This window comes from Ctenopharyngodon idella, chromosome 24, assembly GCF_019924925.1.
Source record: "Ctenopharyngodon idella isolate HZGC_01 chromosome 24, HZGC01, whole genome shotgun sequence".
Classification (NCBI taxonomy): Eukaryota; Metazoa; Chordata; class Actinopteri; order Cypriniformes; family Xenocyprididae; genus Ctenopharyngodon; species Ctenopharyngodon idella.
This window is the reverse complement of record NC_067243.1, coordinates 99,731-125,588: the sequence shown is the minus strand read 5'-3', so window position 1 is coordinate 125,588 and position 25,858 is coordinate 99,731. Positions and strand designations below refer to the sequence as shown.

General features: G+C 40.9%; 1 protein-coding gene, 1 long non-coding RNA gene and 1 gene segment (V, D, J or C); 1 reads left to right on the top strand and 2 right to left on the bottom strand.

Annotated features, from left to right (window-relative positions):
* Positions 1-770: 770 nt before the first annotated feature.
* Positions 771-6,596, bottom strand: LOC127506552 (uncharacterized). 4 transcript variants are annotated; one of them, XM_051883143.1, is made up of 3 exons: positions 6,456-6,596; positions 4,468-5,369; positions 771-1,303 (listed from the first exon to the last, which is right to left on the bottom strand). In XM_051883143.1, exons 1-2 carry the CDS (start codon positions 6,484-6,486, stop codon positions 4,471-4,473), a joined length of 930 nt encoding a protein of 309 aa, XP_051739103.1. In that variant the 5' UTR covers positions 6,487-6,596; the 3' UTR covers positions 771-1,303; positions 4,468-4,470. The 4 variants fall into 4 exon arrangements, with proteins under 4 accessions (XP_051739103.1, XP_051739102.1, XP_051739100.1 ...); XM_051883142.1 differs by lacking the exon at positions 6,456-6,596 and having other exon boundaries at positions 771-1,299; positions 4,468-6,424; XM_051883140.1 differs by lacking the exon at positions 6,456-6,596 and having other exon boundaries at positions 4,468-6,422.
* Positions 6,597-6,695: 99 nt separating this feature from the next.
* Positions 6,696-11,840, bottom strand: LOC127506594 (uncharacterized). Its single transcript, XR_007928064.1, has 3 exons — positions 10,770-11,840; positions 7,014-10,670; positions 6,696-6,919 (listed from the first exon to the last, which is right to left on the bottom strand). It is a non-coding gene; the product is annotated as an uncharacterized LOC127506594 (long non-coding RNA).
* A 729-nt stretch (positions 11,841-12,569) lies between these two features.
* On the top strand, positions 12,570-20,809 carry LOC127507683 (immunoglobulin lambda constant 7-like). The segment is given in 3 exon segments: positions 12,570-12,575; positions 13,537-13,585; positions 20,315-20,809. Coding segments are annotated over 3 exon segments (372 nt in total).
* Positions 20,810-25,858: the final 5,049 nt, after the last annotated feature.

The following is a 25,858-nucleotide window of genomic DNA, read 5'->3' as shown; positions in this document are numbered from 1 at the left end:
ACAGTCTTCTGTTTGAGAAGCACCCAAAGTTTCTTACGCAGAGCTTTCAAAATGACAGAGGAGAAGATGACGTTTCAGCTTACAAGAACATCGCTGAATTACTGTAAATGACGTAAGTAACAGTGCTCAGTTGAAGGTGGTAGTTCACTATTAGCTAATCAGTAACTACTGTTTTTTTCATTCCTCCCAGAGAACTACTAAGAACTACTATATACAGGTTCATAATTAACATGAATGATGCATAATGTATAATTAATTCTAAAGTGAAGGTCATGGTATCCCACTAGTAATGACTGAAGTATTACCAAATCCTTCAGAAGGAATTACTAATTATTTGGATCAGTATTCTGAAGTGAGAAACATGATAACTCTCTAGTAACTACTGGAGTCATTGTAAACTTTTGAGGTTAATAGTTAATAGTTAATTTCAGTAGTTACTAGAGTGTTAATAATGCATTACTCATTTGTTCCTGTGTAGTTATTCATTAATGAAGGATCAGTATTATAAAGTGTTTCCAATCAGGCAAACAAGATCACTGGACATAAACACTCACTCTAGGACTTGTTTGATCATTTTATGGAAAAAAAAAAAGTCAATTGTGATTTTTAAAGACCGTACTCACCCCCTTTACTCTGGTTTTGAAATGCTCACATCTGGGCGAAGACTCAAAATTCCATTGGCCAGAAGTAATGCGTATAAAACATTATTTGTCCCAATGGCAGTGATTATTATAAATCACACTGTTTTCTGAAATAATGCAAGAGAACGGTTGGCATTATAGCACTTTTTAATTGATTGTTTAGATGAATTTTAATTGTTGTGGGATGTTTGGAAATATGTTAGGAATGATGTGGATAGTGTAATTCTGTTTATTTCTGTGTTTGTGTGTCAGTGTGTGTCGTGTTGTTAAGCACTTCTGTGGATGTATTTATGTATTCAATTCAATTCAATTCACATTTATTTGTATAGCGCTTTTCACGATACATATCGTTTCAAAGCAGCTTTACAGAGAATGCATATCAACATTACAATTTGGAGACTGCAGTTAGCTAATAATGTAATAATTTAGGCGATTAACATACAATCACTGTTAGCAATGTAATTGGAGGTAGAAGCAAAGAGCTCCTGGAAAAATGAATTACATATTAACAATAATTAGGATTTATAGAATGTGAATGTGCGTGTTGATCCAGATGTTGCATCTTCTGAAGTCATCGCAGGAGTTGGCGCCGTCTCTTCCAAAGTTTTAGTCATCTGAGGTCTTCTTAAGAGGCTGGATCCAAACTGAAACTGATGTACTCTCTAGTCACCTCGGGACGGGCGTCCCGAGGTAAAACAGAAAAGCAAATGGAGAATAATTAGCATAGCTGCTGTTCATAACATTAAGCAAAGATAGTCATGTGCAATTGATCTGATATGAGATGGATTATGTGAATGCTTGGCTGAAGAGATGTGTCTTTAATCTAGATTTAAACTGGGTGAGCGAGTCTGAGCCCCGAACATTATCAGGAAGGCTATTCCAGAGTTTAGGAGCCAAATGTGAAAACGCTCTCCCTCCTTTAGAGGACTTAGCTATCCTAGGTACAACCAGAAGTCCAGAGTTTTGTGATCTTAAAGAGCGTGAAGGATTGTAGGGCGATAAAAGGTCGGTTAAGTACACAGGAGCTAAACCATTTAGAGCCTTATAGGTCATTAGCAGTACTTTATAATCGATACGGAACTTAATAGGTAACCAGTGAAGAGATGATAAAATTGGTGTTATATGATCATATTTTCTTGACCTGGTAAGAACTCTAGCAGCTGCATTTTGTACCAATTGTAGCTTGTTTATTGAGGAAGCAGGACAACCAGCTAGTAAAGCATTACAGTAATCTAGTCTAGACGTCATGAAAGCATGAACTAACTTTTCTGCATCAGAAACAGATAACATATTCCGTATCTTAGCAATGTTTCTGAGGTGGAAGAAGGCTGTTTTTGTAACATATGAAATATGATTTTCAAAGGACAAGTTGCTGTCTAATATAAGACCCAGGTCTTTAACTGTCGAGGATGGAGTAACAGTACATCCTTCTAAATGCAAATTGTAGTCTGAGAGATTCTGTGTACAGGTTTTTGGCCCAATAAGTAATACTTCAGTCTTATCTGAATTTAATAGAAGAAAATTACTAGTCATCCAATGTTTTACTTCTTTAGCACACTCTGTCAGATTGGATAATTTAGAGTTTTCATCTGGTTGTGTTGAAATATATAATTGAGTATCATCGGCATAGCAGTGGAAACTAATTCCATGTCTTCTTATAATATTACCAAGTGGCAGCATGTATATTGAAAATAGCAGAGGGCCTAACACAGATCCTTGAGGCACTCCATAATTTACTATTGTTATCTTAGATTTTTCCCCGTTTAAATAAACAAAATTGTGACGGTCTGATAGATACGACCTAAACCACCGTAATGCCTGTCCCTGGATACCAATGTAATTCTGTAGTCGATCTAGGAGTATTTTATGATCTATAGTGTCGAACGCAGCACTGAGATCAAGTAACACTAGTATTGAGATACAGCCTTGGTCAGAAGCTAGAAGTAAGTCATTTGTAATTTTAACGAGCGCAGTTTCTGTGCTATGATGAGACCTGAATCCTGACTGAAATTTTTCATAGATAGCATTTTTTTGCAGGAAGGAGCACAATTGGACCGACACCACTTTTTCTAGTATTTTAGATATAAATGGAAGATTTGAAATGGGTCTGTAATTTGCCAATACATTTGAATCTAATTGTGGTTTCTTAATGAGAGGCTTAATAACTGCTAACTTGAACGGTCTTGGAACATGACCTAGAGATAAAGACGAGTTAATAATATTGAGAAGAGGCTCTTCTGCTACAGGTAACAATTCTTTCAGTAGTTTAGTGGGTATTGGATCTAATAAACATGTTGTTGGTTTAGACGCTGTGATAAGTTTATTTAGCTCTTCCTGTCCTATAGTTGTAAAGCACTGCAACTGTTCTTGAGGGACGATAATTGAGGCTGAATCATAAAACTCTGTCAAGGGTTGTACATTTACAACCGTATTTCTGATGCTTTCGATTTTTTCAGTAAAGAAATTCATAAAGTCATCGCTACTAAACTGTAATGAAATGTTTTGTTCTGGTGATGTCTGTTTATTTGTTAATCTAGCCACTGTACTAAACAAGAACCTTGGATTGTTTTGGTTATTTTCTATGAGTTTGCGGAGATGCTCGGCCCTGGCTGCTTTTAGAGTCTTTCTATAACGGGACGAGCTGTCTTTCCACGCGATTCTAAAGACCTCTAAACGAGTTTGTCTCCATTTGCGTTCTAGATTACGAGTTTCTCTTTTGATAGCGTGAGTAATATTGTTGTACCATGGTACAGTATTTTTCTCTCTAACCTTTTTTAATCTCATCGGTGCAACAGTATCTAATGTACTAGTGAAAGTGGTGCACATACTGCTAGTAATTTTCTCAAGATCATTTGTGTGTTTGGGTACAATGAGCAGGTGAGACAGATCAGGCAGTTTATTTGTGAATTTATCTTTAGTTGTCAGGAGAATTGTTCTACCTAGTCGATATTGCGGTGCAATTTGACAAATATCCGCAGTATGCAGTACGCATGTTACAAGGTAATGATCAGTGATATCATCACTTTGCGGTAGAATTTCTATATCAGTAGGATTGATTCCATGTGATATAATTAAATCTAGTGTATGATTAAGACGGTGAGTGGGTCCAGTGATGTTTTGTTTGACCCCAAACGAGTTTAGTAAATCTGTAAACGCAGCCCCTAACGCATCATTTGTATTATCTACATGAATATTAAAATCTCCAACAATCAGCGCTTTATCAACGTTGACCAATAGGTCTGAGAGAAAGTCTGCAAACTCTTTTAGGAAATCAACATAAGGCCCTGGAGGTCTATAAACGGTAGCCAAAGCAAGAGATAGTAGCGACTTTTTATTTATATCTGAGAGTGTAACGGTTAGCACGAGAATTTCAAATGAATTAAACCTGTAGTTTGTTTTCTGGGTAACGTTAAGAATCTCTCTATAGATTGTTGCAACACCACCGCCACGGCCAACCGGACGGCATTTATTTTTATAACAGTAGCCAGGTGGACAAGACTCATTAAGACCGAAATAATCATTTGGTTTAAGCCATGTTTCAGTAAGGCAAATTACATCAAGACTATTATCTGTGATCATTTCATTTATAATAACCGCCTTAGGTGTCAGCGATCTAATGTTTAGTAGCCCTAGCTTTAGAAATTGTTTTTGTTCAGTAATTTTGCGAATTTCTGGTTTGATCACGATCAGATTTTTTCTAGATCCTTTATTTTTATTGTTGAACATCACTATTCGGGGAATAGACAGTTTCTATAGACTGTATTACACTCACATTTCTATCAATTAAGTGGGTAGAACACAGACTGTGATTTGAGGTTTGACTTACTAGTCATACGGTGCGAAGCGTCTTGGAGATGTTCTCCGACAGAAGATCAGCTCCGATTCTGCTGGGGTGCAGGCCATCAGCAGGGAAGAGCCTAGGTCGCTCCCAGAAAAGATTCCAATTATTTATAAAGAGCAGCTTCTGTTCAGTACACCAAGACATTAACCATTCATTTAAAGCAAATAATCTACTGAACCTTTCATGTCCACGTCGGTACGTCGGAAGCGGTCCGGACACGATGATCCTCATCGCGGGCGATGTGGCTCGTACCTTCTCGATCAGGCTCCTGAAGTCCTGCTTCAGCACCTCCGTCTGCCGCAGCCTGGTGTCGTTCACCCCCACGTGCAGAACAACAGCTCCGATGCTCTCAGCGCCATTCAGGATCGCGGGAACCTGCGCAGAGACATCGAGGACACGAGCACCAGGAAAACAGTGACTGCGCACCTTACCTTTGGTTGTGGTAGCGTGGACGTGACGGACGATGGAGTCTCCGATGACCACGGCGTCTCGTTCTGCCTCGCGAAGAGGGGAGAAGCGGTTCCTCGTCGAGACCTCGAAGACCGGGGGCGGCGGAGGGGGAGAGGTCCTAGTCCGAGGCCTGGCTCGCGCCTTCCGTTGCTGAAGAACCCAAGGTCCCTGGTGTGACGGCGCCGGAGTGAACGAGGGCTGGGATGAACGCGTTCTGGGTTCTCGGGCCCTGTGCAGAGAAGCACACGGCGTAGAGGAAGCAGGAATGTTAATATCGCGCTGCAAACTTACCGAGGATTGGTGAGCGTCAGCACGGGATGTTTCCAGTGCTGTTCGCCGCTCCCGTAGCTCGGCCTGCTTCTCCAGAAGGGTCCGAATCTGTCGTTCCACGGCCTCCAGCTCCAACTGCACCGCATGCAGCTCGAACGTGTCCTCACCTGCACTCAAAGATAGAGACACATTCGGTACGCCCGCCATTAGTATAGATGAACAATAATATTGTGAGTGAGAAGAGTACAAACGCTAGTGTGACCACACCGCTATTGCTAACGGGCTAAAGCTAGTAGCGAATGTTCGAGAAGTCGGATAAAACTAGCGATATCAAGGCAATCCGAGTGTTTTTTATATAAAATAGTGTCGGGGATGTGTTCCCTCGCCGTAAAAGAGAGAATGGTAGGTTATAAATTCGATTTTAAGAAAAAAAAAACAAGCAATTAGGAATCAACTCGACGGAGCTCTAACTCAAACAGCGCGGCAGCAACAAACAGGAAGTGACGTTATGTGGCTTGGAATTAGCCCACTCACATATCTCACAGCTAGTCTTGAGGGGGTGTACAACGGGCAGTTATCCACCAGTGAGTTTTTTTTTTTTCATTCTTTTGGGATTGATTTGTTTTTGCTTGTTCTAACTGTATTGTGATTTAATTGATTTGTTAATTTGTGTTCTTTTTTTGTATTTAGTTATTTTGAATTTGCTTGTGGTTCATGAAGTTTGTAAACCAGGTTGCTCCTGCTGTCGGACGCAGCGCCCCATTGACTGCATAGAACAGGTTCGGTTGTTGTTGTGTTTTTGTTTGTTTCTTGCAGGCACATGTTGAGCTGATTAAAGTCTTTTACAGATATATGTACGAATATTGTGTAAAGTGTGTGTTTGTTTGTGTTTTACTTTGTGTTTAATTCCCCCTTCAGAATTGGAGGACCAGCGCTGTAGGAGGATCCAATGCCCTGTTTGCCTTGACACGTTCAAGACCTGATTAATCTTTGTGGGTCTAAATGCAGTGAATTTTGGCCTTCACTCTGTAACTGAAGCTGAAGTTATTTTCACATGTAACGTGTCAGTCATGGTCTCATCTGGAAAGAGATTGACAGATCTGAGCGGACGCTCTCAATGTCTTGATGGTGCCTGGGAGTTTCAATGTTTACACATTTAGAGGAAATAAACCTATGAATGGCATACTAAGAGTAGTCAATGAACAATAAACTGGGTTAAGAGAATGTATTTAAATCTTATGTATTACATTTACCTTTAAAGTCTTTAGAAACTTTGCTAAACATTGTGATTGTGTTGTTTGTGATCCTCCATCAGCAGCTGCAGTGTCTCTCAGCTGTATCAGAGCATCACTGTGACGTCTGACTGACCAAGGTTTTTGTACCACTCTTTATCACTGTGTGAACACTGGACCACTGTGGTGACTCTGACAGTAATAATCTCCTGTATCTTCAGTCTGGACTCCACTGATGGTCAGAGTGAAATCACTGCCATAGTCAGATCCACTGCCACTGAATCTAGATGGAGTTCCTGACTGAAGGCTTCTTATCCAATAAATGAGGAGTTTAGGAGCTTCTCCAGGTTTCTGCTGATACCAAGACACACAGTCATTACAGCCAGAAATCGGCTGACTGGTTTTACAGCTGATTGTAACAGTTTCTCCTTGTTTGATGGATTTTATTGTTGGATTCTGAGTCACTGTCACTTGTCCCCAGCTCTCTGAAATTAACATATTTTTTAGTCATTAATGATTATTGGACTGTAAATGAGATGTGGTTGTTTATTTTGCAAGATATTTATAGAAGATATTTACCCTCAATGCAGAGAGTGAGAGTCCAGATGAAGAAGGTGATTGTGTTCATTGTTGTTCTTTTGTCTTGTGTGATGATGAAGATTGTGTTCTGTTCTGCTCTCAGTCATGAAGTGTTAAACTCACAGCACTATAAACACTCTCAGAGCACTGAAGCATGTGTGACAATGCAAAGAAGTGGGCAGGATTTACAACAGCGTGTGCTGCTGTTGTGTCTATCAGAATATCATTATATTTTATGGAGCTATAGATAGCAATAACACGATGGAGGCCGAGGCCGAGGGCACTTACAACTCAACTTTTACTTTCCATGAGAGAGGTATACGCCATAACACAGCGCCATCTACAGCATAAGACAACAATTGCAGGATAACCCAGTTTCTAACACTAAATACATAACATTTCCTCCCAACTTAAATCAAAAGTGATCATACACAACAAGGGGGTATTTCTTTTCTTAAATTCAACTTTAACCACAGTTTAGCAAGCACGTCTTACTCAAACTACTCCATATGAATCTCTTCCTTTAACATACATACACATTAGGATGCTTGATAACGGTCAGGTGTCCAAGTAAGACAGTTAGGATGATGCTTAATAGCCTCTCTCGTTTGTACAGTCCCCGAAGGTGATTTGTCAGTGTTGCCAGTCCCTGATTTGTCAGTTATCACATCCATAAGATTGTCAGTCTTTTCCCCGGCGTTCTCCTGAAGCAGATGTGCCTGTGAACTATCAGAATAAGCAGGAACTTCTGGTTCCATCTGGGTTTTAGAGGATTGAGTCCCTTGTTTCAGTAGTTGATCTACATGACGTTTCCAGGTTCCAGCCGCACCCATGTTGACGACCACTCCAGGTATCCATTTTTCTCTGTTTCTGTAGAACGAACCAGGATCCATGAATTCTCTCAACAAGAGTGTTCTTGGCGTCGTAACTGCTGAGCATCCTGGGACTGTCTCACGATTTTGGCGAGACTAGGTTTTAGAAGATCCAGCTGTGTTCTTAGCTTGCGATTGAGAAATATCATTGCAGGTGGCTCTTTTGTAGTAGCATGTGGAGTGTTTCTGTATGTTAACAGAAATCCATCAAGTCTCTGTTGGATTTGGACAAACGCTCAGCTTGTCCATTACTAGAGGGGTGATAGGTCGCAGAACGGATATGTTGCACCCCATTTGCCTTCAGGAAAATTAAAAACTCCTCAGCAAATAACTGTGGGGTGTTGTCTCTGACAATGATATTAGGGACATCATAATGACTGAAATGCCCTCGTAAGACCTGAATGGTTTTGCTTGTGGTAGTACTGTCCATAATGGAAACTTCAGGCTATTTGGAGTGCGCATCAACTACAATCAAGTACATATGGCCTTCAAAGGGACCAGCAAAATCCATATTTATCCTTTCCCAAGGATGAGCTGGCCAAATCCATGGGTAAAGTGGTGCAGAACAGGGGGCACTTTGGATACGCTGACAAGACTGGCATGATTTGGACTGAGACTCAATCTGTCCATCAATACCTGGCCACCAAACGTAGCTACGGGCCAGATATTTCACCCTTACCACCCCAGGATGGCTCATATGCAGATCAGTTAACACTCGGTAGTTTTTTTAGGTACAACGACACGACTAACATTAAACCCACATTAAACATCCTTGAATGACTGTGAGCTCGTGGCGACGCGTCACAAAAGGTTGCAAGTCTGTGGGTACTTCTTTAGATTTTGGGAACTGTCCAGTTGAAACCATGTCCAGCACAGGTGACAAAGTGGGGTCCGTTAGGGTGTCACACCTAATTTCAGCACTTCTGACAGGCAGGGTGGCTACATGGGCAGCATAGAACACATCCACCGTGTCCATTTTCTCAGTGTGTGTCACTGGTATTCACAGCCATGACAGTCCGTCTGCATTGGCATGTAAAGCTGCTTTCTTATACTCAAGGATATAATCATGGGCAGATAATAGCAAAGCCCATCGTTGCATTCTGGCTGCTGCCATAGGTGGAATGCTCTTGTTGGGACTAAGAATAGCAGTTAGAGGTTGATGACCTGTAAGGAGGGTAAACCGTCTTCCGTACTGGTTGGTGCAGGTGCTTCCTTAATTGCTTTGATCTTTTCCGGTGATTTGTGTATTCCAGCTGCGTCGATGCAGTGACCCAGATACTCCAGTGACTGTCTGAAAAATTCACATTTTTCACGCTGCAATTTCAGACTATATTTCTCCAGTCTAGTGAGTACTTGGTCTAGTGTCTTGAGGTGTTCCTCATCATCTCGTCCTGTTACCAGTATTTCATCTAGATAGCAGTGAGTGTTTGGAATCCCCAAGAAAACTTGATCCATTGCTGAAATAATGCAGGGGCCGGGGCAATCCCAAAGGGTCAACGGTTATAGCAAAATAACCCTTTTTGAGTGGATATGATGAGTAATTTCCTCGACTCCTGTGCCACTGGCATCTGCAAGTAAGCACTTGACAATTCCAGCTTACTGAATAATTGTTAAAAAGATGTTAAAATGTTAAAAAGAATGTTTTGCTAATGTTCCCATTAAGTTATGAAAACATTATTTCTAAATAATCTGGTTAAAAACGTCCAGTTTTTTAAATGTTTTAAAAATGTTAAGAGAACATTTCATTTTATCATTCTTCAGACATTATGGGAACGTCACTTTTAAATGTTCTTTTGATGTTCTGAAACAAGTAGCAACCTTTAAAAATCAAACAAAACTGATTCAGAAAAAAAAAACACCATATATAAATAAAGTTATTAAAGACCAGATTACTTTAAACGAATATTCTATTAACGTTACTGGAAGATGTTTGTTCATAACTATGAGAGAATCTTGCCAAAACGTTCCCTGTTAGCTGAGAGTTTGTTTACAGTCAGAATCAGCTTTATTGCCAAGTGTTATTGCACACACTAGGAATTTTACTTGGTAGTGGAGCTTTTGGTATATATATATATATATATATATATATATATATATAGGTTCACATGTACTACAAGCGGTAACTAAATACATGTTTTGAATACAGAGATAGTATGTTAAAAGCACATTTTAGTTCAAATTCATGGTGTCTCAAAATAACAGTTGAGTACACTTAGATGTTCTTAAGATTATCTTAAGAAGTACTAAAAAAGAATTTTCAGTATATTAAGTACAAAATTAGTGTGAGTAAAATTAGAATGTCACATGTTTACTTAGTACATCATAATAAATAAATGAAGTTTCTGAAAGGTTGAATACACCATTGTTTGTGATCCTCCATCAGCAGCTGCAGTATCTCTCAGCTGTATCAGTGCATCACTGTGACGTCTGACTGACCGAGGTTTTTGTACCACTCTTTATCACTGTGTGAACACCCAGTTACTGTTGATGCTGTGTTCACTCTGACAGTAATAATCTCCTGTATCTTCAGTCTGGACTCCACTGATGGTCAGAGTGAAATCTCGTCCAGTATTTGCTGTTCCACTGCCACTGAATCTAGATGGAGTTCCTGACTGGAGGGTGTTTATATAATAAATCAGGAGTTTAGGAGCTTCTCCAGGTTTCTGCTGATACCAGGCTAAACGATCACTGTATATTCCTACATCTATATGACACTCTATTGTAGCTGTTTGACCCTGTTGGACAGTTTTAACTTCAGGTTGAGTCAGAGTCACTCCTCTGGATTCTGAAGAAGAGAAAAGAAAAACAATTAGTGTTTAAAACTACTACCATCATATACTTTTACAAGAACACCAAAACCAGAGTCAGTTTTTATCAGTCTTACCTTGAATAAACAGTGTGAGAGTCCAGATGAAGAATGTGATTGTGTTCATTGTTGTTCTTTTGTCTTGTGTGATGATGAAGATTGTGTTCTGTTCTGCTCTCAGTCATGAAGTGTTAAACTCACAGCACTATAAACACTCTCAGAGCACTGAAGCATGTGTGACAATGCAAAGAAGTGGGCAGGATTTACGACAGTGTGTGCTGCTAACAAACTAACAAACTCTCTACATATAAGATTTGGTATTTCAGTGGTCTACTTTAGACATTCTACTGACTGAAAGTAACTTTACAACTACATGTCAACTTATTCTACTTAACTGAACCCAAACCTAACAGTCTACTACAGTCTACTAATACACTAATGAGAGTTAGTTGACATGTAGTTGACAAGTTACTTATAGTTAGTAGAATATCAAAAGTGGACCATCGAAATAAAGTGCAACCTAAGATTTTACAGATTGATGTTGTTTGTAATAATTGTAAATATTAATTATTGTAAAATATTTTTAATTTGAATTATAAAATGTTTTTTTTTTTTTTTTTTTTTTTTTTATGTTTTGCAGACTGATAAGACACTAGTCTTTGACTTTATATGAACATCTGTCAGTGTGGATGAAGCATTTTCAGCTTTCAGTGCCGCTGTAGAAATAATCTATTCACTCTCATACATGATTAATTTACATAAGGTGAATGTTTCTGATAATATGTGACCAAGATAAAGTGAGCAGCATTCAGCTGGTCATGTGATCTCAACATGGTGGCCACCACAAGGATGAAAAATAAAAGATTTTTTTAAGCCCCTAAAATGACTATAGTATCATGAAAGTAGATATTTTTAAACATATTTGTCAAACACAGTAATTATTTATTTGTGAGTACAGTAATGTACTACTGTCACAGTTCCCTTGTCTCCCGGACTCCATTTCCCATGTTCCTCTTGTCTCCACACCTGCACTCACTTCCCTCGTCATCTCCCCATCAGCACTCATCACCTGCACCTGGACTTCCTCATCAGCACTCCCTATATAATGGACTCACTCCCTTCACTCCCTGTCTGTTCTTATTGTTAGCTTTCCGTGTGTTAGTGTTGTGTTTCTGCGCCTACGTTCATTAAATACCTTTACTTTGTGGATTACCGTGTATTGCCTCATCCCTGCAGCACCACACGTAACAACTACATCTTTAACCTCTCTGGTACGGTGTTGCCTCCAGGCAACATGGTCTATTTTAGTTTGTTTTTAATAAAATAAGTCACCAATTGATTGATCAAACGTATCTCAGGACAGAATAACTCAAATACTAATCAATAAAAGTGCAAAAAAGACCAAAACATGACCAACAGGGGTCCATTTTGTGTCCTGTTTCAGCACATGTGCACATGTCACATGGCTCCATATTTTCTCCAATGAAAAAGCTTTTTTCACTTGTTTGTATCCATTTAATCACCCACAAAAAATACGAGTCACCTTCACTGGCAAGTAAAGAAGTATTTTCAAGAACTTTACATTATATATCATCAAATGTTTTAGAGAAAATAACAAAAAACTGTGTGTTGCCTCAAGGCAACATTGTACCATAATGGAATCACATGAGGCCATACAGGCATAATAGGTGTGAATACAAATGTATTATATTTGTAAGGAAAAGAGTGAGAATTATCTAAATATATTTGCATTTTCACATGATTTTGTAATGCACTTATAAGAATAGCAATTCACATACTATATCTGCATATATCATGATCTGCACATTTTCTATATCACTTCAAGAAGCTATAAAACACAGGTAGCACTGGCAGTTGATGAAGGTGAGGATGAGGAGTCATGCTGTGATGAGGAAGATGAAATCACAGTGACAATCCGTCAGGGAGAGAGTGAGGGTGAGAGAGAAGATGGAGATGAGGATGAAGATGATATGATAACTTGATATAATAACATAATAATATGATGGTTTGGTAATACTTGTGTTCCACTATGGTACAATGTTGCCTGAGGGCAACAGCTGGATATAAAATGTTACTTTTTATTAAATATGAAACTTTTAATACATTAAAATCTGGATAAATTTGTTTGTTCAAGTGTCTAGTTAAAGAAATTGATGTTTTCAATACATATATTTCTTTTTTTCTACATGAAAATGCCAAATGTTTCAATTTTTCCATTGTGGTACAATGTTGCCTCGAGGCAACAAACAAAGTGTCCAATTTTAAGCAGGAAAAACAACAGAAATATTTTTTTTCCTGATTGATATCATATTGCGTACCATAGAGGGTTAAAAACATGTCAACAATGAGAAAAAGTTTTACTGTATTTAGAGTAAACAAACAAACAAACAAAAAAGATACATGATGGTGTTTTGATGAAGGTTGACATGTTCATCAGGACTCATAATCAGGTCATGTGACACTAGATTAAACAATGTGCTTATGAAATGTTCAGAATTATTGATTAATTTATTTGAAGCTGCAGGTTTTTCTGTGAATCATGATGATTGAGCTTCATATGAAGAACAGAAGATCATTATGAGAAACTCCACAACATCATCCATGATAATAGAGGTCAAAGGTCACCTCAGAGGTCACAGATCATCAGATATATTTCTATAAACAGTGTTATATCAGAAAGCATTTTGTCCAAACTGAATGTTTGAGTGTTGAGAAGATCTGAGTTTCTTCTAATATCAGTGTGTTGAAGTGTTGTTTCTCTCTCTCTGCTGGAGTTTGTGTTCACTCGAGTGGAATAGAGGTTTTTGTACGACCGTTTCATTAGATTGTATCACTGTGGTGCACTTTCGGTGGAGGAACTAAACTGGTGCTCGGTAAGTCTGTTTTTTAATTCCTATTTAAGAAAAAAAGGTAACACTTTATTTTAAGGTGAAGAAGTTACACGTTACTACATGTACTTATTATAGTAATAACAGTAAATTATGCATAAATACAAGTAACTAACCCTGAACCAAACCCTAACTGTAACTCTATAGTAAGTACATGCAGTTAATTAATATTACTCAGTACTTATTTGAGTAGTACAATGTAACTGTCAGCATACAATAAAGTGTAATAAAGAACAATTTAGAGTTAAAATGATTTAAAGTTGAAGCAAGAAAAACATTAATGGCGATTATTATTAGATATTGTGGTAACACTTTACTTGAAGCGTTAAAGCTATTCATAATGTACGTTATAATGCCTTATATGTATCTTTTCATAAATAATTGTGCATTAAAATGTGCATTATAAATGCAAAAATGCAATATAATATTTGCAAATTCATCATTACATCTGAAAATGGTTGTTTGTCATGAGTTTTAATGCATTGTGTAACAATGAATAGATAAGTATTATAATGTGTTATAATTGCGGTTATAATTATTCATGAGATCATACACACATTATAATGTATAAAAGAAAGATTAATTAATGCATTAAAATACTTTTAAAATACATTGTGTATGAAGGCTTTAAGTAAAGTGTTACTGATATTGTTTTATAATTATTTAATCTAAAACAATGATATTGTCATGTTTATTCATTCAGAAGAACAGTATTATTCTAAATTAAATCTAAATGCATTTCCATAATGAGTCTCACTGTGAGTTTAATCAGTTTATTACAGGTTTAATTTTCCTTTATTTCTATACTGTGTTCATATGTAGTTCATTTTTATTGTAGATATCATACATGGCGAAAAAACGTCTCAGGTTACAGATGTAACCCTGGTTCCCTGAGTAGGGAACGAGACGCTGCGTATAACGCATTGGGAACCTTCTGCGTGTTTGCGTCATTGAAGCACTCATGTATCTAACCAATCGCGTAGCGAGACGTCAGAGGCGGGTGACGTCACGGACCAGGAAACTATAAAGCATACCCGGATGCAGAGATCGCCAGCTTCTGGGATAAGTCTGAAGCAAGCACTCGCAAGTATGCTGGGGGTACGGCAGGAGACGCAGCGTCTCGTTCCCTACTCAGGGAACCAGGGTTACATCTGTAACCTGAGACGTTCCCTTTCGTGGGAACTGTCGACGCTGCGTATAACGCATTGGGAACGCAATCCCAGCTGTGCCGTAACTTCACGTACTTGCCAATGTTAGCTTGACAATATAGAAGACCCCGGAGTGGAGCCGACATCCAGGTTGTAAAACCTAATAAATGTGTGCTGGCATGACCATCCAGCTGCATCACATATGTCATCAATGGAAATTCCAGACATCAAGGCTTTTGATGCCGCCATACCCCTAGTAGAATGGGCACGGACATTCAGTGGGGAAGGCTGTCCGGCCGCTTCGTATGCAAGTGAGATGGCCTCGACCACCCACTTGCTCATCCTCTGCTTCGATGCTGGGCCCCCTTTCTTAGGGGACCCATAACAGACAAACAGTTGATCTGATTTTCGCCACAGGGCAGCTCTGTGGACGTACGCATCTAGAGCCCTCACTGGGCAGAGCAGATTCAGCTTTTCCTGATCCGAATTCCCAAAGGGAGGAGGGTAAAAGGCCTGGAGCACAATAGGGCCTGGGACATTGGTGGGGACCTTCGGCACATAGCCAGGTCTAGCATGAAGAAATGCCTTCACCATTCCTGGGGCAAATTCCAGGTAAGATGGAGCAACTGAAAGTGCTTGTAAATCTCCTATCCTTTTCAGGGAAGTGATAGCGAGTAGGAAAATAGTTTTTAGAGTGAGGAATTTTTCTGGAACCTCCTCTAATGGTTCGAAGGGAGCCTCGGCTAACCCTTGCAGTACCACGGCCAAGTCCCAGGCCGGAACCCTTGTGCGCACTGGAGGCCTCAACCTCAGTGTACCACGGAGGAAGCGTGTGACGAGGGGGTCTCGTCCAACCGAGGAATCCCCCTCAAGAGGAGCATGATAGGCTGAGATAGCCGCAACATAGACTTTTAAGGTAGAAGGGGATAAGCCTTCTGAGAATTTTTCTTGAAGGAATCTTAGCACAAAGCTTATGGAAGAGTGGACAGGGTCCGTATCATTTTGTCTACACCAAGTAGAAAATAAATTCCATTTATAGGAATATAGCTTCCTCGTGGAGGGAGCTCTGGAGTTAAGGATGGTCTCCACAACCTCAGTTGGGAGACCAGCATCTATGAACCTGGCCCCCTCAGAGGCCAGGCCCATAGCTTCCACAGTTCTGGGCGAGGATGCGTTATCGTGCCGCCCGCTTGCGACAGGAGATCCTGTCTGAGGGGAAGCTCCATTGGGGAGCCGTCTAGTAGGGACACTAAGTCCGAAAACCATATCCTGGTTGGCCAGAACGGGGCTACCAGTATCAGGCTGGCCCCCTCCTGGCGTACTTTCTCCAGAACCCCCGGGAGCAGAGCGAACGGGGGAAATGCGTACAGACGTAGCCTCGGCCACGTCTGTACCATGGCATCCAGACCCAAAGGTGCTGGATGTGTTAGGGAGTACCAGAGTGGACACTGGGTTGACTCTCCCGATGCAAATAGGTCGACTTCTGCTTGACCGAAATTTCTCCATATGAGGTCCACCACTTCCGGGTGGAGCTTCCACTCCCCGGGCCTCGGCCCCTGTCTCGACAGGGCGTCTGCTCCCACATTTTGATACCCCGGGATGTAAGCTGCCTTTAGCGAGAGCAGCTTCCCTAGGGACCACAGGAGGATCCGACGGGCCAAGTAATATAGTTGGCGAGACCGCAGACCCCCCTGATGGTTTATGTATGAGACCACCGACATGTTGTCCGTGCGGACCAACACATGGTGGTCTCTCAGGTCTGGGAGGAAGTGTTTCAGTGCTAGAAATACCGCCATCATCTCCAGCCGATTTATGTGCCAGGAGAGCTGATGGTCCTCCCATAGACCCTGAGCTGAGCGACCACTCATGATCGCCCCCCAGCCCGTGAGGGAAGCATCTGTCGTAAGCATTACACGACGACCAGAAGTCCCCAGCACAGGTCCCTGGGACAGGAACCAGGGATTTTTCCACATGGCCAGAGCACGAAGGCATCGCCGCGTGACTTTGATCATGCGAAAAGGATTTCCCCTCGGAGAAAACCCCCTGGTCTTGAGCCACCACTGTAAGGGTCTCATGTGCAGAAGGCCAAAAGGTATCACGTTGGACGCAGCTGCCATCAGACCCAACAATTTCTGAAACTGTTTTACAGTGAGTGACTGGCCTAATTTCACCCCTTTCACGGCTGCGAGAATGGAACTCACACGAGCGGGGGACAGATGCGCCCGCATCGTGGTGGAGTCCCAGACTACACCCAGATAATTGGCAGTCTGAGCCGGAACTAGCACACTCTTTTTGGCATTGAGCCTCAGCCCAAGCCTTTTCATGTGGGACAAGACAGCATCTCGATGCTGAGCTGCCAGTTGCTCTGATTGAGCTAGAATCAACCAATCGTCGATATAGTTTAGTACACGGATGCCCTGGAGTCTCAATGGAGCCAGGGCTGCATCCACGCACTTTGTGAATGTGCGGGGTGATAATGACAGGCCGAACGGAAGAACCCTGTACTGGTAGGCTTCGCCCCCGAAAGCAAACCTGAGGAACTTCCTGTGAGAAGGATGGATGGACACATGAAAGTACGCATCTTTCAGGTCTATCGCCACAAACCAGTCCTCGGACCTGATCTGTGGGATAATCTGTTTGAGTGTAAGCATCTTGAATTTTAGCTTTTGTATAGAGCGATTTAGCACACGTAAATCTATGATAGGACGTAGTCCCCCATCCTTCTTTGGAACAATGAAGTAGCGGCTGTAAAAACCTGACAGCTTGCTGGGAGGAGGAACCCTTTCTATAGCTCCTTTTTGCAAAAGTGTCACAACCTCTTGTTCCATCACCAGAGACTGCTCGGGGGTCACCACTGTGGGAAGGACCCCATTGAACCTGGGCGGGCGAGACCCGAACTGAATTCTGTAACCCCTCTCTATAATGAGCAGCACCCATTTCGATATATTCGGTAGAAGTTTCCATTCTGCCATAAAATCTACTAAGGGAACCAGTCTCTCGAGACTGGCCTCTGGTGTTTTTTGAGCACTTGGCTCGGCTCTCTGAAGCGGCGCACCGGCAACAGATAGCCGAATCAAGTGACGGCCGGCCCTCCTCGGAGGGTCGGCGGGGACCGCTGCGCCCTGACGCACACTGGATGGCAGGGTTAGCATAACGGTCCCCTGAGGGCGCCGAAGGGAAGCGGGTGCCAGATATTTTAACACCGGGCTCCCTCCGGAGGGGACCGCCCTCACTGGGTCCTGACCCACAGATGTCAGGACCGCTTCGAAGCCTTCTTGGCAATAATAACGGCCCGCAGGTCCGCTTTACCCCCAGAAGGCTTCTGCTGTGTGGACCGCCCCGACCCCCAGGTTTTCTGCGGAGGGGTACGAGTGGCCACACTAAACTTCTGTTGCGCTCTGTGGTGCGCAGAGGAGCTCGTAGACGGCCGAGGCTGCTCCCGCTCAGCAGCCCCGGGGGGAATTTTTGAGCGGCGGGGGAGGAACCTCTGGAACGCCGCAGATTGTTTTTTAGTCTCCTGGAACCTGTCGACGACTGACGTTACAGCGTCGCCAAACAGGCCCGCAGGAGACAGCGGCGCGTCCATAAGGGCAGTTTTGTCTCTGTCCCTTATGTCCGAGAGGTTCAGCCACAAGTGCCTCTCCGTGGCCACCAAGGCTGCCATAGAGCGACCCACTGACTTGGCCGTCTCTTTGGTGGCACGGAGAGCCAGGTCTGTTGCTTTCCTGAGCTCCTGGATGCACTCAAACGTGGCCTCCCCGCTCTCATCGATTTCCCCCAGCAGGTCAGCTTGATATGCTTGCAGCAGCGACATCGTATGTAAGCACGCTGCTGCCTGGCCTGCTGCCGCATAAGCCTTGCCCACCAAGCCTGATGTTGTCTTTAGGGGCTTAGTGGGCAGCGTCGGGGTTTTTAGGGACGATGCAGATTCGGGCGAGAGATAGCCCGCGAGCGTCTCTTCAACCCGAGGCATCGCCCCATAGCCATGCTGCTTCAGCCCCACTATATTACTATAGATCGATGTTTGGGGGCTGAACACTCTGTATTGAACTGGCCTTCTCCACGATCTCGACACCTCGGTGTGGAGATCGGGGAAGAAAGGCAAACCCCGACGCTGGGGTAGTGACCGGGCAGGGAGAAACCGTTCATCAAGCTTACTTTTCGGTTTCGTCTCAGCTCTCTCTGCTGGCCAGTCGATTTTTAGCTTATCGACAGCCCTAGTCACTACCTCCAAGAGCTCCTCATACGCTGGGGAAGAGGATGGCGGTTCCTCCTCCCCAGCCTCGGCGCTCGCCGCATCAACCTCCTCGGAGGAAGAGAGGTGAAGCGCCGGTGTCTCTCTCCGGGGGGAAGAAACCGCAGCGCGTGCTTCCACCACCAGAGAAGAGACACTGGACCTGGCAGGTGAGGGACGAGATAAGGCTGGGCCCGTCTCCATCCCCTCTGCCAGCTCCATTTGTGAACCCCACGAATGGAGTCTGCGCTGTGCCTCAGCAGCAGCGGGACCCGATCCGCGGGGAACACCAGCCAAGGCACCCTCCTTATCAAAGAGTGCCCGGCGTGATCTTAATACCCTGAGGGTGAGCCGATCGCAATGCACACAGACAGCCCCCTCGAGAGCTGCCTGTGCGTGCTCAACCCCCAGGCAAACAACACACATTTCATGTGTATCCCCCGGTGTCAGATATCTATCGCAGGGATGTACACATTTAACAAAATGCTGCTGTTTTTCGTCCGCCATTTTTTCCCGTGTCTTTTTATATATATATATATATATATATATATGGTGCTTGTGAAAACTCTTGTCCTCAGACAAAGAGATTTTAAACAGGCTACTTTCGTTGGTAGACAAACAACACCAAATAAGACACACAAGATAACATAGAGTGCTTGCTGAAGACAACAGAAGCTGGCGATCTCTGCATCCGGGTATGCTTTATAGTTTCCTGGTCCGTGACGTCACCCGCCTCTGACGTCTCGCTACGCGATTGGTTAGATACATGAGTGCTTCAATGACGCAAACACGCAGAAGGTTCCCAATGCGTTATACGCAGCGTCGACAGTTCCCACGAAAGGGAAATAGATCTGACATCAGAATGTAAATGTTGCTACTTTCTGTATTTCAGTCAATGATACTGAATCTCTTTTGTTCATGATGTGCTTATAATTCAGTGCTTTATAATTCAAGTACAATTTACAAATTGTATTGTTTTCTAGTTCTTATCAGTGATATAATCATCATTTGGCCTGAGCTTTAGTCAAACTTTGAAATTGAGTTACATTTTGAGTTGAATATCTCACGTAAGTAAAATGTACTTTATATTGGGATGCAAAAACTGCTGGAATTAAAGCAGTCAGTGTCTCAGTATATTGAGTTTAATTTCTGAGGTTTGATTTAAATGTATATAGTGATTGTGTAGTTTGTATATTGTATATTATATCAGCTCTAGTGATGTTAAATGACATGAAGGATCAGATTGTTGTATTTTTGCTGCTGTTGAAATGCTGTGAGTGAAACAGTGTGTTTTCTTTGTGTTTGTGAATGTGTTGTGTTTGTCTCCTGCAGCTGGTCCCACAGTGAAGCCCTCAGTGTCTCTGCTGCCGCCCTCTTCTCTGCAGATCTCTGGAGACTCAGCCGCACTGCTCTGCCTGCTCAGCTCTTACTCTCCACAGGGGGCGCTGGTGAGCTGGACACTGGACGGGTCAGAGGTCACCGAGGGGGTCGTGACCAGCGCAGAGAGCCAGCGGGACGGCCGCTACAGCCGCAGTAGCGTCCTGACCCTCAGCAAAGCACGCTGGGAAAAGGGAGAGGTGTACGTCTGCAGAGTAACACATGATGGAGCTCCTCATGAGGTCTCGTTCCACAAGAGCTCTGAGTGCTGATGTTTCTCTCCTGAAGATGAGCCGTATCTGAGTGTCCTGTGTCAGGCAGGATTCACATGAGTCTAGTGCTGCAGCTGTAGTGATTTACAACTCAATACTGAAAGAGAGCTGGCGTGTCAAAGCACTGTGTGATCTTTCAATCTGCTGTAACATTCAATAAAGCTTCTCAACAAGTTCACTTTGTGTCTGACAACATCATTCAACTAACAGATGAAGATGCAGGTGCTTTTCACAAGCTTGATGTAGCAGTAAATGTCAAATAAAGCTCTTGGGGTTTGAACATGGTCTCTGGAGACAGAGCTGCTCTATTCTGAGAGGATCAGAATCACTCCACCCTGACAATGCAAATGGGCTTTTCAGTCTCACTGTTTGATTGGTCACATGATCTGGACTGGAACACACCAGTTTCACTTCTGCTGAAAATGTGGTGATGATGAAAATATATATGAAAATGTCATGAAAATCACAACTAAAACTAGTCATGTTTGTTGGTTGATGAAGAAGAGCTCTTGATCATGTCATGTTCAGTTCATAGAGCTATAAACACATTCAGAGCAGTGAAGCATGTGCCGCTCATGTAAAACACCCTCTGAATGCAAAAGACAGAAGAGAGATCAGGACGATATACATTCAGAGTCCAATAGTTTTACTGACAGGGTTAAAAGAAAGGCTTTACATCACCAAAGCACAGTAACAGTAAATATACAGAGTCAGACATACACATTTACACATCATTCTCTACAGGACACAACTGAATGATTCCTGCTGTATCAGTAGTCAATGATCTTGCTGCTCAACATTCAAACACTTGTCTATTGTTTGCTGTAGCAGTGCAGTGTACTTTCAGAAACCCTCCACCTCACATTATGATTGGGGGTCCCTGATAATATATCCATCAGGAAATGTGGATAAACAGAAAAGGCTGCACCCACTTCAGCCCCTCATTTCATTGAACAGACGTGTCGTATATAGATCCGAAGTGAAGTCCAAAAACCTTTTATGTTGCCTGAGGGCGACACCATGCCATAGAGGAATGAAGAAACAATTCTATAATTGAGTTAACTTCAGCAAAACTTGTATGTAATGTTGTATTTTCAGTGGTTTAATCGGGAACAATTACTGGGACACTGTAGGAAGATTTATTGTTTCCCCTTTAAGCATTTGTGCTCATGCTGTATGTCGACGGGGAAGCAGCGGTCGTTTTGCTGTTTCACATTTATCCTGTATTTGCTTTACTGTCTATTTATATCATAATCGCTGTATTTATGATGTTAGAACATTGTTAAGGGTTTCTGTCATAATGTGCATCAGTGTGATTAGTGAATTAGTGAATTTTCCACTGCAGTAAAGTCACGCCCCCAGTTTCTCTTCCTCCAAATTAAAGGTCACAATATATTGTAAAAACAAATATTTAAAGATTAAATTATCTGGCTTTAATGATAAATAGAATTATTTTATGATTTATATAATTATTATATGATCTATATTATTATTAATCCATTATACACAAGCAATTTTAGTTTAGCAATTATTAAGCATTTAGTTTAATTGAATATTAATATATACAGATCATATGTAATATAAACAAGCTGTAGAATCTCTTAATAACTCTTTAAAAATGACTACATGAGTCTCTATTGATATATATTATCAAGAAACTATATAAACTAACTTCACAAGTTTTACTTGCACTGAGCAAGATCATTTCTTTTATTTGTCCTCTTTTGTGGACACGTATTTTCTTAAGTGTAAATGCATTTAAATTCTTCATTTTCTTCAATCTCTTAACCTTCAGCAAAAGGGAATCAGTTTCTCTCTGTTGCAAAGCATGTGATTGGCTGTTCACCACTGATGTCACACATTCATGTGCACGCGCTCCACAAACTCAGGATCAAAGCCTGAGTTGACAGAGAAAGTTGATGATCAGCATCGTGGTACCAACAAAGCCGGATTGGAGTGGTTTGGTTTTGTCAACTTGAAACTAATCCTATAACCCTTAGTTTGTTCAACTACCATCATGGTACAGGCCCCTGGTTTCACAGAGAGAGCTTAGGCTGAGCCAGGATCAGACCTTAGTTCAATTATTTCAGTAGCTTTTATAGACATGCCTTAGAAAAAACAATCATTGCTGGTGTTTATCTTGAGACAAAACAATGGCAGTGACATATTTTAAGATATGTTTTCAGTTAAAACAGCTCAGACATACATTTTAGTCTGGGACTAGATTTAAGCCTTGTCTGTGAAAGAGGTTAACCAGTAAAAAAAAATAAAAAAACATTGGCATTCATCTTGAGACAAAACAATAGCACAGACAAATTGTAAGATGTCAACGCAAATTACTTTCAGTTAAAACAGCTCAAACATGCATTTTAGTCATTGGAAAAAGAGCCTGGAAAACCGTGACAACATAAATGCAACCTGCATCTGTAAAATGGAAGTAAATACACATGGAAACGAAGACAGAAACACAGTACTACAGACTGAAACACTACCACAGTTCACTGTTCTGGACTTGAAGCTTTTCAAGGATTGAAATGGAGCCAGTTTTGCAGAAACAGCAAATACAAACTTTGAGGCCTCCTTTTTTTTTTCAGCCTTCACTTGTTGTAAGACATCTAAAGAAAACAAAAACAAACAGGAAGTTAGAACTGTACAATGTTCTTAAACATGTGATCTGTAGTAGTGTACGACTGACAGAAGGTGGGTCATAAATATTTGGAAATGTGACTGTTACAATGTACTACAAAATTAAGTGCAACTTGAAATATGATAAATAAAAAAAAAGGTTTAAGTTAAAACACGCTGAATTCAAATGTATGACTCTTTAATATAAACCATTATAGGTTGATGTATATCATACCCAGAAGCAGGGCACAAGCTGATGTGACTGAAGTGAGTTGATTCAAAACTTTAACTCCCTCGATCACAATGTCAATGTCAGCAGGCGGTTCGTGAAGTTCTCCTCCTCCTTCAGAATAATGAACACCACCAGGAAGAGCTGCTCAAGGTCACCCTCACAATCATCTGTCTGGTTATCCTAAAGTTGTGTACATAAAACAAACAGTTTCATTGCCTTTTGCTAGAATGACTACAAAATAAACAAATGTATACTTTTTCTGAAAAACTAACACATGGGAACACAGGCAAAACAAAATTATTACAAAACAGATATTTTCCAGAAAAAAAACAACACAAAAGTCACATGCATTTGGGATGGCATAAAGCTGAGTTAATGAACATCTGGTTTGGACAATAGTAATTCATTATCCATTAACAACTATCAGTTTTTATAGAAATTTCTTACCATGTATTGTAAAGTGTCCTCAGTCATCAAAAAACATATTTACAGCATTATTAGTGGTCAAAAGTTGTTTGCAAGGTCAATTAATTAGTTGTGCAAATACTACTATTATAATCTACTATTTCTACTACTACTACAAAAAAATCATGATCATGATTTATACTAAAAATATCCTAACATTTTTCCCTGGACGAAGCAAAACACCAAGTTAGGCAAATGTAACGTTAGCTCTCAATGTCTTTACTTACAGATTTGGATCTTCATTTTGGGCAAACATATACATGAAATCAGAGCTAACATGTCAAAGACAAATAAAAGAACAGACAAATATTAATTCAAAAACTTAACTCAATATTATAATGCAGGATTCCCCACAGCCTCGGGCGTTTTCTCCCGCACCACGCACACTTCCCGCCCACAGCATTTCAAATATCTCGCGCTGCTACACGGTAAAGGTGGAATTCATTTTAAATTCGATTAATTACGATTCTGTTAGTATTCATGTCCACAAACAACGTTAATGAACTATAAATCACACATTCAAACGCTGCATTATCTAATATATTAAAGTAAAACAAATTTCCAAATTCAACCTACCTTTCAGTCCGAGAAAATCGATCGATTCGAGCAGAAAGTTCAAGACTCTCGTGCGTCGTGACATCAGAAAAACGTCTGACGCGGGATCCTTAAAGTGCAGGTGAGATGTTTTAAGTAGTTGTGAATTTACTGTTTCAGTTGAAAGAGTGTAGCGTTATTATAAAAATAATGTCCAGCTTTTTCATCTCACTGACTTCCAACTGGTTGGAGTTTATCTACACACTTCAGTTGGCAGAATTATTTTTTTTTTATTTTTTTTTTTTTTTTTTTGTGGGACTAGAGGGAAGGGTCATGAGGAGCATGAATGCTAATGTGAATAAAGTGTTGAATGAGGGGACAGATAAATTGACATAGCTTAGTCTAAGTTCCACCAGTGATGAAGCTGACCAAAAATCAACATTGATTCAATGTTCATATTTTTCAACACTGAAAAGCATTGAAATATCAACGTTGATTCAATGTTGTCTTTTTCAACACTGAAAAGCATTGAAACTTCAACGTTGATTCATTATTGTTTAGCATTTAATTTTCAATCTCAACCAAAATGATGATTCTGATGGAATTTCAACATTGAATCAATGTCATCTTGCTATCTGGGTCCACTTTTGGTATGGCAAGATGTCTTACAATGTATTTATTTTTCTAACATTTAAACTTAGACCACATTATTAGATTACCCTTTGACTTTGTGAATACACATAAATGACAGCTTAATGAATTTTTTTTTTTTTTTTTTTTTTGCATTTATTTAAAGACCGCATGTACCATGTTTTGTCACTGGTGTTATCTTACTTCTCTGGCAATTTTAAAGGTTTTTATGAAATATTATTTCTCAATTTTTTTATTTCAGCACGTGCAGTCAGAGTTACAGAAGAATAATGATAATGCAAAAAATAATGTAACCCAGACAGTCCATAGAAAAAAAATCTTTTTGGCATATTTACCCTTCTAGTAAAACTTTTATATGTGAAAAAAGAGACAAAGACAAAAAAAATCAGATAAATAAAATGTTTTATTAATTATATTAGTATAATAGTATGCAAATTACTGCAGAAAAATATACCTCAATCCATCAGAGTTTAAAAGTGATGATACCACTAAGTGGATGAGAAGATAAGAAGTTGAAGATCCAAATTCAGTCTGGGGGACTCGCCATCTTTCTTTTCCATCAGCGCGGCTTGATGAATCCACACCATGCACGTAAATCACAGCAGAAAAACTTCTACACGTACAACAAAAACTGGCCTGTACACTTAGGATAACATTTTTAGAAAACTCATTTTTAACTCTGTTTCAACAGTATTCACTCTTCACACCAACATTTAACGT

Bases quoted from the DNA above. Each gene is read 5' to 3' on its own strand.
- LOC127506552 (XM_051883142.1), bottom strand. From the start codon at position 5,409: ATGGCGGGCGTACCGAATGTGTCTCTATCTTTGAGTGCAGGTGAGGAC.